Consider the following 17,849-nt stretch of genomic DNA (forward strand, 5'->3'; position numbering starts at 1 on the left):
TTTGAGGTCTACAAAGCATGCATAGAGGATGTTAAAGTTGACGACTGCTTGCTTGGCTAAAAGGTTGGCTGCCAATATGTTTGTTAAGGTTTCCATGCCGGCCCAGAATCCGGTTTGGGTTTTCGGAATCAGATTTGTGCTGCAGACCTAGGACTCCAGGTCTAACAATAAATTTGAGGGCTATCAGTCTACAGTCGTCAGGGTCTGAACGTGTCCCTGATTTGTGTATGGGCTGAAGAATGCTGCCCTTCCAGGAGTCCGGAATGATACCGGACTCTAAGCTGTGTGAGAACAGGGTGGTTAAGTGGCTGGACCAAAACGTTGGATCACACCTGAACAGGGCGTTCGGTAGGCCGTTGGGGCCTGGGGCTCCAGCCGATCTCAGGTGTTTAATTAATGTTCAAGACATGATTTTGCGTTATCTGAGCTAGTTCTTCCCTTGGCTCATTCTTGGTTAGTTCTCTGCTTTCATGCATTTTGATTTTGTTTGGAGCGTCGACAGTGCTAACTGCACTCGGAGGGGCAATGGAGTTATATGTTGCTTCGATGTGAGCACTCCAAGTTTGCTCCATAATGTCAGAGTTAAAGTGGCGATGTTTGCCGTGTAGCAGGGAGTTGTTTGCCCAAAATTGTTTTGAATTTCTCTGCTTACTAGCTGAAGCATATTAATCTCGAGTTTTTCCTTATATGTTTGCTTGGCCACCATTATTTCATGTCTTAGCTCCTTTTTCGTTTTTTCTATAGTTGTGAGGATCAATTGTGTCGGTTGAAAGCCCTTTGTTCGAAATGTCCTTAATTGTTTATTTAGCCGTGCTTTTATTGCCCGTATTTTTGGTGTGTACCACTGCCCCCCTCCGCTTGTTGGAGTTTTGTGGTCGCTGTAATTGTTTTGAAATTTTTTTGTTCAAGTTGGTTACAAATGACTCCCAGGCCTCTACGATATCTTAATCTGCATCTAGAGATGTTAATAATGTACAACATGTCTCCATAATGGAGTCACTGTTTTGTGCATTCCAAGTTAAGCGTTTTAGGTTGTTGGATTGCGTTAATAGTGTAATAGGCTTGGCTCGCTCCGACCAGTTTGGGGTGATGGTTAGTGAGAAGGTCTGGGGTAGTGATCGCTTTCAACTATTTCCTGTATTTCAAAATCCGTTATGTAAGGAAATAAATCAGGGTCTACTAGGGTGAAATCAAATGTTGAAACTGTTTTCCTTGTGACACTTGTGAATGCTGCTGGGCTGTCCAGAGTGCCTCTGCCGTTAAACATGTGCAAGAAGAGGTCGTCCAGTTTTGCTGCACATTTCTTTCCCATGGTGTCTTGTCTGCTTGTATTGCCCAGTCTCGGCTGTATAACACTCGCTAGGTTTCTCTCCTGACCTTGAATTCGTGTTAAAGTCCCCTGTTATTATTATATTTTCGCTTGGGTAGGTTCCTTTCAACATTTTAATTGGAGCAATTAATTGCTTGTTTTTTTGCCCCTTCTGCTTTCCTGCTGGATGGATATAGATGTTCAGAATTAGCAGGCACACTGAGGGACTAAAATCTAGTTTGGTGCATTGCATCTAGGGAGAGTCAAGGTCGATGATTACATCTCTCCAAAGAAAGTCGGTAGAAATGAAGGTCGATAAGCCACCTTTTGCCCTTCCGTGCTGTGCCTCCTTTGTTGCTGGAATAAAGTATTCTTTATAGCCAATTAATTGAGTTTTTTTTAATCTGCCAAGTTTCTTGGAAAAGGAGTACATCATACTGATTGATGAATTCTACGGAGTTGGCTTCTTCTAGCTTTGTGCTTAAACCATTTAAATTCCAGGAGCAGATCCTACAACCCCACGCTTTCCCTGGAGGTGAGCTTGGTCGTTCATACAACTCCCCACTGCTTTGGTTCTGATGTCACTTGGTGGTGCCCCTCGAGGTTCGCTGCTTCTCGTTGTGCTATAGTTATTGTAATTTGTCTGAGTAAATGACACTCTTCTACCTTAGTGCTGGTTCGGTCCGGGCCTTTTGCTCCTTTTAGGAAGCACTGTTTTTGTATTTGCTGTTGTAACTAACTGGGATACCGAGGGGGCTCCACCTTTTTTAGCTCTATGCCCCAATTAGAGAATTTAGCTCTATGCCCCAAGTAGAGAACTCTTTCTTGTGCTGCAAGGTCTGTTCTGTGAGGCTGTGGTCGATCCAAGTTACGATTGTGGAATCTTGGCCTGTTTGGTTGGGATTCGATTTAAACTCTATTCTGTCCAGGTTGCAAGATTTTATATGACTCGGGGATGGTAGGGGTTCTAATAGTTTAAATATAGACCCTCTATTCAAGATGTTCTGTGGCCTCCTCGAACTATATTGCGGAATTAACTCTATTTGTGTACTTGTGTTTGCCCGTACTGAGTCTATATGTTGTTTATTTGCCCGCTTACTCGATGTAGCAACTAATGCCCGGGTCGCGTCTTGGTCAGGTGGGGCTGGATTAGGTTGGTTATGTGTGCTATTTCTTGCGGAACCACAGGAATTCACGGCGGCCACAGCCTCTGTTCCGCCCAGTAAATGATCCCTTTTCTTTCCTCCTTTGGACTTGCTACTCTCCTCTGGGACCATTTGGCTATTGGTGATTACCTCTTGTGAATTGAGGGAACCTTTACTTGCGGTGTTACCCAAGGCAATAAATGTTTTTTTTTTGTATGTCTAGGATAGGTGGATTGATTGATTCTTGTCCTGCCTTAGGGTAGAATATGCTGTACATTTTCCTTGCTTGTTGGTTCACACCGATTCGTTGTTTTGGGCTTTCTGAAGTTGTTGCCTCCTTTGACGTAGAGTTTTGGGGTGCCCTTACCCTGATTGTGGGCCTTGTATTATTTCCAGTGTTGTCCCTCTCCGTCGATTCCTTGTCTTTTGCATTGGGCATTATTTTTTGGGGGTGCATTACATTCGGCCCACAATTATTTGATTTGCTTTTTCTTGCTTTCCTCAGACATTTTCTTTCCCTTTTCGTGAGGGAGATGGACAAGATGGATTGTTTGGGGCTTAAGTATACAGATGTTTGTAAGGCATGGTTAATTGATGCAGCCTCTTGTGCTCCGAGGTGGGCTTGTTCGGTCAAATCATCTGGCCTCCTTGAATCATCTGTAAAGGGAGCGCATAGGTGCTCTGGAGGCTTTGATCTCTCCTTGTTGCTTGGGCTACTACTTGCCCTGCCATTTCCTTGGTGGCCTTCTTGGTCGTCTTTTGCCTGCTTACAGTCTTTGTTGGGCTCTGTGGGGGGTTCCCTGACAGCCCTTAGCATCTGTGACATCAGAGTTGGTAGCATTGCAAGTTTATCAATTATTTGGGGGCAGTGGCAAGTATGAAATGTGATATCCCTGTCAAGCTAAACCTTCTTTATCATGTCGTTCAGGTCTTGCAAATTTGCTTCTATCCCCTGTATGTGGATGGCTAGGGTGTTTAAAAGTTCGACTTGTGTCGAGTTTATCTGCATGATATGTCATTGTGTTTCCAATCGTTTCCATGGTGTCTAGTAGTTGGGGCCATTTAGAAGCCATTGGAGGACTAGTCGGTGCTTCCGTTTGTGTTCGATTTAATTTGAATTCATTTCTCCGAATGCTTCGTTTGAGCATTATACTCACACGGTTGTTCATTTCTTGGTGGAGCGTGGGATGTCTTTGCCCCTGCCCTTGCGGGACTGGGCATGATGGATTCTTGTGACGGGCGCCTGCTTAGTTTGATGTGGAATGATTCATTAACCTTTCGTAAATTGGGGGTTTTGGGAGTATCGAGTTCTGTTTGTGAGGCGAGCTGGTCATAATTTTCCACCGAGCCCCCTTGTTCCAATAAGTGTGGTTCTGCCATTAAAGAGGGGAAATAGGCCATCGCAAACAGACTTGGGGTTTGGGCCTGATGGTGGTTATACAAGGCACCTCCTTCTGTTTCTTTCTTAATCATTTGCGGTGATTCCAAATGTGATTGTTGGTTGGAGAAGAAGTCCCAGCTTGTATCAGGCACCCTATGAACAATAGCTTCTGCTAGCTGGAGATGTTTGGCTTGAGGGAATGAAGATGCATCTAGAACTTTGGGTAGTAGTGGCCTGCCTTGGTCTTCTGATCCGGGAGGACAGATATTGATGCTCCCTAAGCATTGAGTTTTTTCATTTTTGTTGTTACTGTTCGTGCTGCAGACCACAGTACCTTTACTTTGTATACCGGATTTATTGTTACTGTGCCCGAGTTCCTTGGGGTCCTCGGGGTCGTTGCATTCCCTGTGATCCTTATGGCTCCAGGACGAGAGTCTGCGACATACTTTTAGAAAGTCTATTATCAGCGCCAGCTTGCTGGCTTTAGTGCTAGTGCCAGTGCCATGTGCAGTGAGTGTGGTTGGGTCATCATCTTTTGCTCCTTTTTAGGTTATAACTGATCTTTTCTCTGTTTCGACGGCACTAGTGTCCTCAGCTGAGCAGGGGGCAGGGCTCAACGTCCCTTGCTTTGCGATGTTTAGGTGGGTTTTTAAGTGGGTTATAATTTCTCTTTCTGGGCCGGGAGCAGGCTCGGTCTTTGCCTCAGTCTCAATCTCAGTTGGGGTCTTGGTCTCCAGCCTTAGCGAATAGCTTGTGGGGTCAATGTCCGTGTCCATGTCAGTGACCCCCCTCTTCCCTTCCAAACTCTTCCCTGGGATTTCACTTTGCTGCCTCTGGTTTTCCCTGATCTCATGATTTGTGTACTGGAGATTTTTGGGGGTTAGATGTTTCGAGTGTTCCGAGTGTTTCTGAACTTTCAGGGGAGCCAGGACCTGGGTCCTTGGAAATCTCTCGTGGCCCTGAGAGGGAACCGGTCAGTTGTGACTAAGGCTGGGGGAACCCAGCGCGGGGCAGGGGATTTCGACCAGGTGAGGGGGGGGGGGTTAACGTCCCCCGTGAGGCTGCCCTTCCAGCCCAGCTGCCCCAAGCCTCCTACCTTGGGATGTGCCCTTCAGCCCTGCAGTCCGGAGGAGTCAACTCACTGACAGCCCCGGCAGCCAGGGTGACACAGGGTGCCACGAGAAGTCCGCTGGGGGCCCTACAGGTGGCAGCTGGCCAGCCGTCCAATAATCCAATTGCCCGGGGTGCCCGGTATGCCAGGCTGCTGGAGAGTCTGCTGGTAGTCACAATAGTTCAAGACTTGAGGCCTTTGGGCCTCCTTGCACTCCTTGTGAGTCTTTATGGGTTGATGGGCGAGCGGGGCCTCAGGGCAGACGCAGGCCGCACCCAGGACTATCCGGGCTGCCTCCGTGTTCATCCGGGCTCTTTTTTTAGCAGCTGCTGTGTGACGGCGGATGCGCTCGTGCTTGGGTGCTCGCTGACACTTCTCGTATATGGGCCCCCCCCCCGCCGACGTCCCGAAACTGGCCGGCGGGTTTCGCTGCCGGTGTTGCTGCTTTCCGGCTTGCAGCTCTGCTACGGGGCTGCAGGTACAGCGCAGAGCTCCTGCTCGGATTACGCCCCGTCCTCTGCTCTCAGCGTGTTCAGCGTCACCCTTGGGTGAACGTGCGTTTTACAAGTACACATTATGTTAAGTGGCTTTGAGAGGCATGAATATGTCAGCAAGATCTTGGATATACAGAGCTTTGAAGGTTGACCATAGCAAGATTCAAAGGGTGGGTGTAAGAAATTAAGCAGGCTTCTTGTTGTTGAATTTTCTGTATTCATTGAAAATGGTTAATGGCAGGCTAATGGCATTGCACTTTTCTGTGGAGTAAGAAATGGGTGTGTCCGACAAGGGGTTGATACAGTGCCCGATTGTATTTAATAGCATTCTGTTTCTGTTCGTGGCTTCATTGACAGTGGTGATATAGTACTGTGCTTTGGCTGATGTGATGAACTATCTGCGTATTTCGCCAAAGGGGGACTTTTGTATCCACAAGTCCTCTGGAGTTTCCGGGCTGCAGATGGATAGTTCGTGGTCATCAAGGTCTTTAGAGAGCTAGGGTGCTGAAGGCTTAGGCTTCAACTTGTAGGTTGCAATGAGGGGGTGAATGTTCACATAGTTCTCCCCTCAAAATGGGGAAGCTGTTTAGAAGGGTGTTAGCATCAGACGTGGAGCTGATAGGGTGAGAGATGGATTTACTCATTAGGTTGTCTATGGTGAAATCTTTGAAGGATCCAAGGGTTTAGACTTCTCTTTTGTGTTGAGTAGGGAGACAGGGATATCAAAGTAATCGGTCCTGCCCAAGGGTAGTTTACATTGGATTGTTGAAGATGTTGAGAAGACATGGTCAAGGGTGTGGTCTTTGGAATGTGTTGGTTGTGTGACATGTTGTACCACATTGAGTTGTTCAATGAGGTTGAAGAGGGTGTCTCTTGTTTTTTTGAGCTTGTGTTATCTGGGCGGTTAAGGTCACCAAGAGGGTGGTGTGGGTGTGTTAGTTGGAAATGGTGGTAAGGAGATGTGAAAACTCATCACCAAAGTCATTTTCTGCCCTGGGGGACGGTAGATGACATGGGAGCTAGCAGTGAGTGGAAAATGCCATGCCATGGTGGTGAGTTTTAGTTGCTAACTTGGTGAAGAACCAGGAGGTCTTATGGATGACAGCTAGGTCTCTTCCCTTCTTATGTGCGATATCCTGTTGTATAGACTGTGGACAAAAGGATGTCTAAGGTAAGTGAAGATGTGGGAGTGGTAGGAAATGTAATGATGTCACTTCCTGTACAGATGGATGATGGGACATCCAGAGACGTCACTTTCTATACGGATGGATGATGGGAAATAAAGTCCTCTTGCTTGGCTTATTCTTCTGGCCACCTAAGGCTCCCAAGGGGCTTGGTTATCTACAGAGGGGCGTGGTTAACCACAGAGAGGTGTGTGGTGTTAACCATGTAGTAGCCTTACAAATATCCTGAAATGGTATGTTCATTAAAGAAGGCCTCAGACGTTGCCTGCTTGAGAGTGAAATGTGCTCCAGGCACTACAAGTAAAGAATGCTTAGATTTCGCACAACATATATTAATACATATGACAATTCATCTAGCAACACCATTCTTGAAAGTGGGCTTAAAGTGAGGCTTCCCAAAGGCAAAAAACAGTCATTTAGTCTTGTCATTGTAGTACATGAGTGTCCTTTTGACATCAAGGGTGTGAAATGCCCTTCTTCTGGGTGTGGAAAGAAGAAAAGCAACTAAATTGTCAGGCTGACATGAAAAGTGGAGACCACCTTTGGTAGAAACATTTCCATTTCTCCTCAATAGCAATCTATCTCAGTTTACCTGTAAAAATCGTTTCTCCACAGTTAATGCTTGCAGCTCACTAATTCTCCTTAGAGATGTGATATGAAAGAGGAAGGCTAGCTTCCAAAAAGAGAATTGCAAGACACAAGAATGTAGCGGTTAAAGGAAAGCCCAACAGTCTTGTTAGGACTATATATGGCGACAAATGTCTATTTTGTATGTAAGCTGCAGCTGCCACTGCAGCTAAATGTAAACAAATAGAAGTGTATGCTAATCACATTTTCTGCAAGTGCAATAAATAGCAGGTGATATCTTGACAGATATTTTGGGAGGATCTACCTGATTTCCAAAACAATAATGTACAAATCCTTTCCAGCGTGGTGGGTGTAGGCGGCTCATGCAGGACTTCCATGGAAGCTTAAGGTAATGAAATTCTAGAACCTAAGGTACCAGATTCAATTACCTGAGGTCTGGATGCCTGAACTGACCCTCATGCAGAGTCAGGAGACATGGCCTCAGCTGTAGGTTTACGTGTGGATGCACAGACATCACCAGAAGCCTCTCACCCATGTTGGTGCCATTAGAATGAGGGTCGTGGATACCTGACTCATCTTACTCAAATCCTATGGAAATAGAGCAATACTGTAAGCAAATATCCCGAACCAATTCATCCATAGTGAGTTGTCCATGGACTCTTGATATGGTTGCCTGCAGATAAAGTTTTGGCATTTTCTGCAGTAGTGAATAGTTTGATTGTGAGATTGCCCCATTTGTGAAAGTTCATGTGAAGGACTTTCACTCGTGGACTTGTTGATGTGTCCTGCTTAAGAGGCCTCGAAAATAACTGACAGATGTTCCACTAGAGGCAGAATGCGGGTCTGAATAGCTCAATGCCACATCTTTTGGGCTAGTTATGAAAGTTGGGACGAGTAAGTGCCTCTCTGCTGCTGGATGTGATACACTGTTGTCATGTTGTCAGTCTTCTCCAAGAATGTATTGCCGAGAATGAGAGGTAAATTGGTTTGAGAACCTATTAAATTGATGGTATCTCAAATTAACTGCTATGGCAGCCCAAATACTCCTGCCTCCAGGTACCCCATACAGTCTAATGGTTGAAATGTGCTCTGCACCTCATGAGTGAGGCATCCGTGGTAAAGATCACCTGAGTATGAGGGTCCAGAAAAGGTTTTGTCCAGCAACAGATTTTTGTTGTTCTAACAAAGGAGAGTGTATTGGGTTCTGCGCTCTACCAACAATACATTGTCCTATAAAACTTTTTCCTGTGACCATTGTCTTGCTCGACTCTCTTGCAGTAGATGCATATGCAATGTTGCATGCAGCACTATAGCTATGCATGACGACTTCACTACAGTCCTCACCCTAAGGGGACGCAAGGATAGAAAAAGAGGCAGCAGCCTTTGGAATGCCATTGTCCTCTCCTGATTTGGGTACACTTTCCCTGTGATGGAATTTAATAGGACTCCCAGAAAAGATTGGATCTCCTATGGCATGAGCAGCACCTTTTTTGCACTGACCGTGAACAAGGACACAGCACCATGAGTGTGTGTAGACAATATTCTCATCTGCAGCTCTGTATCAGCCAGTCATCGAGATAACTGAAGACAACAATAGCATTTCCGTGCAGAGATGCAGCCACAACTTCCAGACATTTGATAAAAACTTTTGGGGCTGTTGTGACCCCCGAAAGGTAGACATTTGAATTTAGAATTGGTAGTGTTGACCACATATCACAAAGTGCATGTAGTGATGTGTCCCTGCAGGACGAGGATTGTCATGTAATGTTAAGTGAAGAGAAGTGAGGTGACGTCCTGCAGGGTAGTCATTCTGAAATACCTGACAGGATGTAGCACTTCAAAAGGCCTTAGGACTAGGAAAGGCTGCATGGTTCCATCCTTTTTGGGAATCAGGAAGTGTAAGGAGTAGACTACTTGGCCCACTAATAAGGAAATCCATCCAATGGCAGCTTTGTCGAGAAGCACCTGTAATTCTTCCTACAATAGTCGTAGGAGGCCGGGACTCATTGCGCGCGGATGACGTGGTATGTATGGTGGAGTGGTGTGAAACTCCAGTCAGTACCCTTGCTGTACAACTGAGAGCACCCATTGGTCGAAGGCTATTTACTCCCACTGTGGAAGCCTTTCCCAGACAGGTGTTGTGTGATCGGGGGGATGATGAATGAGTCACTGCTTAGAGGTAGAGGCGCCTTTGAGAATCCAACTCCATCCTCACCTCGGCTGTTGCCATGGTAGCCACTACTGCTGAAGGACATGGGCCTCTGTGTCCTGAAAGGACTGCTGTCAAATGTATTACTGTCTCTCAAAAGGAGTGGATGATTTCAGACCTCCTAATGCCTATGTGAAAGGCAGAGCTGGAGTCTACAGTGCACCCATGGCTTTGTCAGTCCAAGTGTCCTTTTTCCTTTTTTTCGAGCATTGAACTGACTTCGGAGCTGAACTGATGTTCTTCTCCATCGAACAGGACATTAATGATGTGGTACTGTCTACCTGGTCAGAACCGTGGGCCTCTTCGCCAGGCCTGGCATCCGAGCAGGATATTGGAATTAATCTCTCTCGATGCAGTGTCCAATACACATTGAATTTGGGCGTTTAAGATCACCTTTACTCCTGCCACTAGCTCCTGCACACATTTGCGAGAGGCTTTGGGGAGGTGCTTACCCAACTTCTCAATTTCTTCAGTTTAACATAATCGTCTATTCTCCACTGTCTGGCTACCTCCACAGCGGCACTGATTTTCTTGCTCTCCTTATCTGAAGGGGGAACATTCCCTGTTGCCTGAACCGAGGCCCTTTTCCCGGCCATATGTACCACCAAAGAATCCAGCTGATATTTCTCCTGATATAAACAGGGTTGTCTTGGGCAGCCTTATATTTCTTTTCGACATGTCAGGTGACAGCTCAAACCTTTGAAGTTTCCTGTAGTACATTTCACCATGCTCCACAGAAATGGTAGGTACTGGCTACATCTCTCGGTTTTGGAGAGAGCTCCAACTAAAGAATTGTCCTCTTCCTCTACCAAAGCATACTTCTAACTTGTGGTTCTGTGCCGCCATCTTTATGACTGCATGGTATGGAGTGGTGTAATTTGGGGCAGGTTTTGACGGGTAAGGCTCAAGGTCAGGATTGTCTTGAGGATCTACGGGGTAATTATCCAGCTGGTTACCTCAAGACTTTGTGTGAGTATCTCTTACTTAAAGGAAATTGACCTGCTGAGTGACTGTTTTGCGCCTATACCCCCTATAATGCAATTGATTTTGTAGACTGATTATGGAACATACACATACCCACATCTAACACTCAGCACCTAACACCCTCAACGTTCGGCAACCACCCACACAACACTCCAAACTCACATGTATGCTCCCCAACACTCATTCATTCAAACAAAACCACAGAGATCTGGAATTTGCAGCATGATAATGACTCAGACCTATTTTTCCTGATCGACACCTGCTTGAACCACGTAATGGCTCCTGACATCCCCACAGCCATTCCTCCTGGCTACAAGATTGCCAGACAAGAAGCCCACCGGCAGAATCGCAATCATCCACAAGAAAACCATCGGCTGCACCACATCCACGAATATATCATCCTCCAAGAAGGAACACCTGTCATCCAAGCTGCATGTCATATCCAACCTCATTTTAAGTGGCACTCTCACCTACAGACCACCGAGACCGCGCACCAACTTCACCGACACCATAACGGACTTTGTCGCACTACTCACCCTTGATGCTAGCAATTACATCCTACTCCGAGACCTGAACTTCCACCTGGGAGACAACGCCGACTCAAGAGCACTCATTGAAGACCTTGGAAACCTGGGCCTCATCCAATGAGTAAAGGGACCTACCCACGTCGCTGGACACCTCCTCAACTCTATTTTCAACAACTTAGGCACAATCAGAGTTGATGATCCTGCACCAGTTTCCTGGACAGATCACAAGCTCGTCAAGTTCAGCATCCCCGTCCCAGTGAAACGCACACGCACCGCCGCCAGACCAGCTCATCCAAACTGGAACAGAATTCCTGACAAACAATGGAACACTACTCTCAGACACCCGAACACAGCAGCAGCCTCCCCAAAGCCATCAAGAATTCCCTGGTACCTCTCAAAAACAGCAATACACCAAGATCCAGACCCCAGGCCAGCTGGTACACGCAGGAACTCAGACTGATGTAACATCACAGCAAACAACTAGAGTGCAAATGGAGACAAGAGCATGTTCAAATCTGCCCTGGGACACCAGATGATGCGGACCAACAAACGAGCCGCTCTGGGCAGACCGCATCGATGCCAGCACCAACAGAAGCAAAGAAATCTTCAACATTGTGTAAGAATTCACTTCACCATCAGACTCCTCCCACTCAATCGCTCCCTTGTACGACTTCTGCAACAATCGGTCTAAATTTTTCAGGAACAAAATCACAGCCATTTACAGCAACTACAGCCTGCAACCAGAACTGAGACATCACCAAATGCCTCCTGATCTTATCCAGACAACCAATGCAAACCACATGGCACAAACGCCACGACGAAGTCCATCCACTCAGGTGCCCCATCAGGCCCCTGTTCCAATCATGCGTACTCCAGTGGAACGCAACCCATCAGCTCCATGCTCACACTCATTCTGATTGCTTCCACCTCCTCCACAACTTTCCCAAATGCCTGAAAGCATGCAACTGTCTTCCCATTGCTGAAAAAACCCTCGGCAGACCCTGCTCACCAACTACAAACTGATCTCTTTCCAACTGTTCCTGGCTAAGTTCTTAGACAATACCAGAAGCAGCCACCTCACCGAATACCTCAAAGACCATCAACTCCTCAACACCACTCTGCCTAGTTTCAGTCCCAACCACAGAATTGAAACTGTCCTCCTCGCCACCCCAGATGATATCACAAAGACTCTGGAAAGAGGAGACACTGATGCCCTCATCCTCCTGGACCTCTCTGCAGCATTTGACACAGTCTCTCCCCCTAACCTCATCTAAGGCCTACATAACATTATAATCCAAGGACACGCACTGCTTCTTACTGACTTAAAGGACCCAGTCAGCCTGTCCCCGTACACTCAAGTGTCCATTACCTTGCCTGAGGAATTTGGCAAGGATTCTCCCTAGGGGGGCCCGGTCCTCTTTAACGCATACATGATTTCTATAGCCAACATCATCCACTCTTACAATATCAACACCCAGTCCTGCACCGAAGACACACAATTCATTCTATCACTCACAGACAAGACACCCAGTACTTGGATTAAGTTCAATGCCTGCATGACTGAAATCACACTGGATGAAGACCAAGCTGAATATCTGGCTTTTTGAGTAGTCCCACTAGCCCTAGGTACGGTACCCTTCTGGGTGAAAGTTTGCCCTACAAATCTAAATAACATTTTTTTCTTCCGCATCCACTTGTATTATAACAATCTTGCTTGAATCAGGATTATGTATTGATGGACATGATTATCAGGTATACATTTTTACTAGTCAAGTCTTAGGCCATCGTGTTTACCTCTTTTGGCACCTATTAGCAAAGCCCTAAATGCCTTTATTCAAAATATATTTTCTATCATAATACAGTGCTGAATCCACTTAGATATTTTTAGAAAAGATGCGGACTGGGCACATCCAGTCAAAAAGCTTGCAAGCCCATTTTCAATTAGTTGATTCTTTATAGCCACTGCTCTTTGAATTTTAGGTACTAGGGTGAGAGGAGATTTTCTCAATTTAGTTTTCTGCTTTTTAGGGCCTGCAATTTACCCAATTTAGCTCGACGATATTGACCTCCACGGTTTACTTAGGCCATTTCATTTTATTTTGTGCTACTCCCTAACTGCAGAATGTGCATTTTTATTTGCATCCTCCTACAGTTTGGAGCTTCTAGGGACTCTCCTTTGTTGTAACTTGTTCTCACCTTCTTGTCATTTCTTATTATTCCCATGTACGTCCTCAATCCTGGCATTTCTTTCATGAGGCACCACAATCTGATATGTATCATTCCAAGGGTGTATTGCTACACTCGTAGAAGTGTAGGTTCGACCTTTTCAAAATTCTCCTCTGTTGGATTTTGAGGTAGTTTGTATAACAAATCAGTAGCAGGAGTGTACAAAACCAGTGCAACCCGCCCTTAGATGCACGATTTATCCAGCCTAATTTTCAGTACCCCTCGTTAATCATGCTTTTCAGTCACTTCCTTGCTGATGACAGTCCCCCAACCAACAAGTAAAGACACCCTGGAGGAGTCAGAATGGCTTTCCTTCGTGCGTCCTACACCTTAGTCCACCTACCGTTTGCTAGCACAAAATCACACATGAAGTCATAATTGGCACAGAACAAAGCTCTTAACTACCTGATGTGCTTCTACAAAATTCCCCCTTAGGATGCAGGAAATGAGAAGAGATTCTGGCGGAGAAAGCATCATGGGAATAAGAAGATTTCTTTTGAGGGGCTGGAGACTGAATCCCAATTCGCTCCTCTCAGAGACGGTGCTAGTGCTTCCCTCTGTAATGACAAAGAGATGATATTTGTTTGTGCAGGACCAAACTTGAGACTTGTTGCCAGAGGTCCAATAGACCAATGGTATACATATATTTGTTAAAATGCACATTACAATTACCTTTCATATGCTTTGCCCATATTCTAAGGCCCAGCATCAGATGTCTTTACCTATACACAGATGTCAATGGCTTCCCCAGAAGTTAATCCAGAACAAAGAGAGGGGAGCTTAATTTGTGTTTTCAGTACTATTTATTTGGTGTAACTGTTATATAAACACCCACACAATCACCCACCCACTCAGTGGCATTCATGAAGCCAGGTGAGGAAATACAGGCAGTAGGTGTCTCGCAGATGTTATATGGGTGGTAGGTGCATATTTACTAGCCTTATCACCGTTCTGTTCCCTTATGCTGGCCTCTGATAGGCATGATCTCCTACTGTCATAGGGACTAAGTGGTGGTTTCCTCCTAGAGGAAACTATTATGTGAGTGTTTTCATGCATATGTTTGTGTGTGTTAATGTGTCAGTGCTAGCTGGTGTGTGCATGAGTGGGCGGGATCCTGAATCACCTCTTAAAGAGTAAAATGCTCTTTCTAAATTGATAAAACTGTCTCTCGTCAGCATATTGTACTTCTTGTTTAATGAGAGAGTGAAAGAGATGGCGAGTGGGAGGAGGAGAGAGAATGTATTCAATAATGTAAAAGTACATGAAGCAACATTACAGATGAACAAATTTAATTAAACCAATCCAACAGGAACAGGGCCTTACATAAAGGATATGTGATGCAATAGGCAGGTTTTTCTTCCTTTCTTCGTGAGCTCATCATTAATAGTCACACACACTGAACAAAATAAAAATGGCATCCTCACAAAAGGAGGTAGGAATTAACCAAACACATCCCTGAAAGAGATCTGAGCTTAATTTTGAAAGTCCTGTTGTGATGATGAGGCGACAGAAATAATTTTTTAATGGTTTGAAATAAACTCTATTTTTTTTGTAAATACTCAAAAAACTACTCCCATCACAGCTCGAGCCACTACTATATCATCCACATTGAAAATTCAAGAAATAAACTCTACTATTGTTTGTAAATTCTCACTAACTGTTCTCATCAAAGCTTGATCCACTTATCCAGATTGAAAACTCAAGATGCCATTTGGGTACTCAACTAGTCTTGAACTGGACAGTGTCCTGATGAGATACTGACTACCAAATATGCAGCAACAATTTCTAACTAGAAACAAACACTCAACATCCTGAAAACTTCATTAGTTTGATTTATGTGTTGACCTTGTTTGTTTGTTGGGTTTTTGACAAGAGATTTGGCAAAGTAAACCACATTTGTAAACAAAAATGCACCCTCAAAGCAAAGCTTGGGCCAAAAGGGTATATTACTGACCCACTGACATAGACTCTGGCCTATTTAGAAGTGCTACCTCTAAAGAAAATGATACAAATGAAGCTCTGGTAAGGAAAGTATGAGAAATGGATGAGTAAGGCTGCTAACACTGGTTTTTCACATATGTGGGATGTGAGATTTGTCTCCTTGAGAGAATTAAGGAAGGTGAGAGGTAGGAATGAGGGGAGAATAATGTAGATAAGAGAAGGAAGTGAGACAGCTGAGTTCGAAAAAAAGGAGGGGATAACAGAAAGAATAGTTGATGAGCTGGGTGGGAATGCATTTCAGCAGTTTGCAGTGGTGTCATTATGTCTGCAAATTGGGATGTTAGGTTCATGAGACTAACCATAAGAGATAGTGAGAGGCTCCTAATGTTTTTAGCCAGCATTTGCACCAACCCAATCCCAGAAGCTGCTCTTCAAGCCCACACTAATTACAATCGTACAAAGAACCACAACTGAAAATGCTGCATTTAAATATCTGGATCTAGCACAAATATAGAGGCGACCTGTGCGTGTCTCCTACCATTGAACTGCAGCGAGATCAACGCCTCATCTTGGAGGTCTCCGGCTTTGAGGACACGCTCCGTCGCTGAAGTATCAGTATGATTGCCCTATTGTATGCAGTAAAAGGGGGAGGGCCCCAACCGAGATCGACATTATGTCCGTACATAGGCTGTTGCCACTGTTGTTTATGCTCCTCCCGTCTGTTGCGTGCTTTCACAATGGACTTATACACTATGTCACCAATGCACTGTACCTTGTCTTTTTCTTTCTTAATAAAAATTTGTTTACACAAAAATAAAATATCTGGATCTAAAGGTAAGGTAATGCAGTTATGTCAGCCTACAGCGCATGTTTGTTTTAAAATATCACAAAGTAAAACTTGACCATACCAAACTATTTAATGTTCTAAAAGTAGAAGAGATCATTGCATTGATCAGCTGAAGTGTTTTCTAGATCCATTTCTGTTATTGGAGGACACATTACATTTTCAAATTATTTACCCGAAGTCTATAAATGTATTTTGAGAAGAACCTTCCATGGGCAGTTCTGTGACTTTATTTTGAACTTCTGCACAGTGCTGGCAGATGCCCAACATTTAACCGCATCGCTGCTCATGACGGAACCACTCCGTCATGAGCCACGGGCGCCGTGTGCTCATGACGGAGTGGTTCCGTCATGCTGCGGCCGTTGGCGGCCGCTCCGCCCACGCGGCGCTGATTCCCCGCCTGTGCGGGTGATTAGCGCGAGTGGGCGGAGTCATGACGGAACCACTCCGTCATGAGCACAGCGCCCCCGTGGCTCATGACGGAGTGGTTCCGTCACGAGCATGGCGGCGCCGCGCTGCCCTCAAGCCCCCCCAGCGCCGCGGCAAAATTTGTGCCGCGGCGAAGGGGTTAATAACTTGGACTTTAATTCAATGCCACTCAAGAAGGGATAAAAGATGAAAGCTCAGGCTTACTGCTAATAAAATAACTAGCTGATTTATTTTGACCAGAGAATGTACGGCCAGGTTGGTGAAAAAGCCAATCTGTTTTTTAAGGAACCCATAACTTGCACGTGTGAGTGTTCTGGCTTGCCCTGTAAGAGACAAAGTTCCTCTAGAAAGAACCCATATAAGCATCCAGAGAAGGGTCTCATGTCTTGCACTTGTGCATTAATTGAGTTCACAATCTTACAAAATTAAATCCCAAATTGTTGATGAAAAACTGTCCAAACGTGAATAACAAAAGAATATAATACAATTTATTATTATCACAATTCCTACCTGATGTACTTGTGCTTAATTCACTATTAGTGTTTTCCACCGTTGACTCTTGCACACCCTCTTTAGGAGCTGTGGTGCAAAGAACACAAAAAGTAGTTAATACAGCATCAGACCTCATGGTCAAGAAATGGCAGATTTAAACAGCTTTGAAGAAGCAAGAGAGACTCTTATTAACAACACTGGCATTCTGCAAGAAGATTCAAAAGGGTCAGGGCTCGAAAAATCACCTCGCCCGCATTTGCGAGACAGATTTCATTAGGACGAGCTATTTTTATGTCCTACTCGTCCTTTCTGGTGAGTAGGAAGACAAACTGACTTTCAACCTCTGTCTCTGAAAGCAGAGCAAATGTGACAAGATATTAAAATTTAAAGGCATCTTTATTGTTCACAAAGTGAATGAGCAATAAAAATGCCTTTAAATCTTGTTAACATGTCACTTTTGCTCGGCTTTTAGAGACAGAGGTCAAGTGCATTAGTTTGAGTAGATTTTTTAAAGTTATTAGACTTGCAGGTTTAGTAACAATTTTTTGATATTTTGAGCCCTGAGGATGTTCTGCTAAAGACAAAATGTCAACATCAATGATATAAAAAGAACTAGCATAAGGCCTGCGAAGGATCTTAACCAAAAAAGCAAATTGATGCCCGAGGTAAAGTTACTTTGGTATTTGGACAAACTATTGAGTCCCAAAATATCAAGTCGCACAAATATGGAGTTTTTAATACTGGGATACATAAATATCGTAATGCAGAAATATTGTTTACAAAAATATAAATTTTTTAGGTTAAGTAATATATACTATTGTCAAAAATATCTGTTGTTAATACTGTTTACAAAAATGTAGTTGGTAAAAAATATTGTGTTTTAATTATCTTTATGTATTTTAGTTTACATTTTAATTGGATACGTTATCAATTGTTTCCATAATTGTTGCTAATGTTTTTAAATAAAGTTTGTAATTTTTTGTTA

The 17,849-nt window shown here is 44.5% G+C and overlaps 1 protein-coding gene across 2 annotated transcripts in view; it reads right to left on the reverse strand.

Annotated features, from left to right (window-relative positions):
- ZFYVE26 (zinc finger FYVE-type containing 26) overlaps positions 1-17,849 on the reverse strand; it is a 740,905-nt gene that overhangs the window by 573,589 nt on the left and 149,467 nt on the right. For both annotated transcript variants that reach the window (XM_085627201.1, XM_085627200.1), the window contains exons 12-13: positions 16,883-16,951; positions 13,564-13,715 (exon numbers count right to left, since the gene is read on the reverse strand). In XM_085627201.1, coding sequence (XP_085483327.1) covers positions 13,564-13,715; positions 16,883-16,951 — 221 coding nt within the window. The remainder of the gene's footprint in view (positions 1-13,563; positions 13,716-16,882; positions 16,952-17,849) is intronic.

This window comes from Triturus cristatus, chromosome 9 (genome assembly GCF_964204655.1).
Source record: "Triturus cristatus chromosome 9, aTriCri1.1, whole genome shotgun sequence".
In the NCBI taxonomy this organism is placed as follows: domain Eukaryota; kingdom Metazoa; phylum Chordata; class Amphibia; order Caudata; family Salamandridae; genus Triturus; species Triturus cristatus.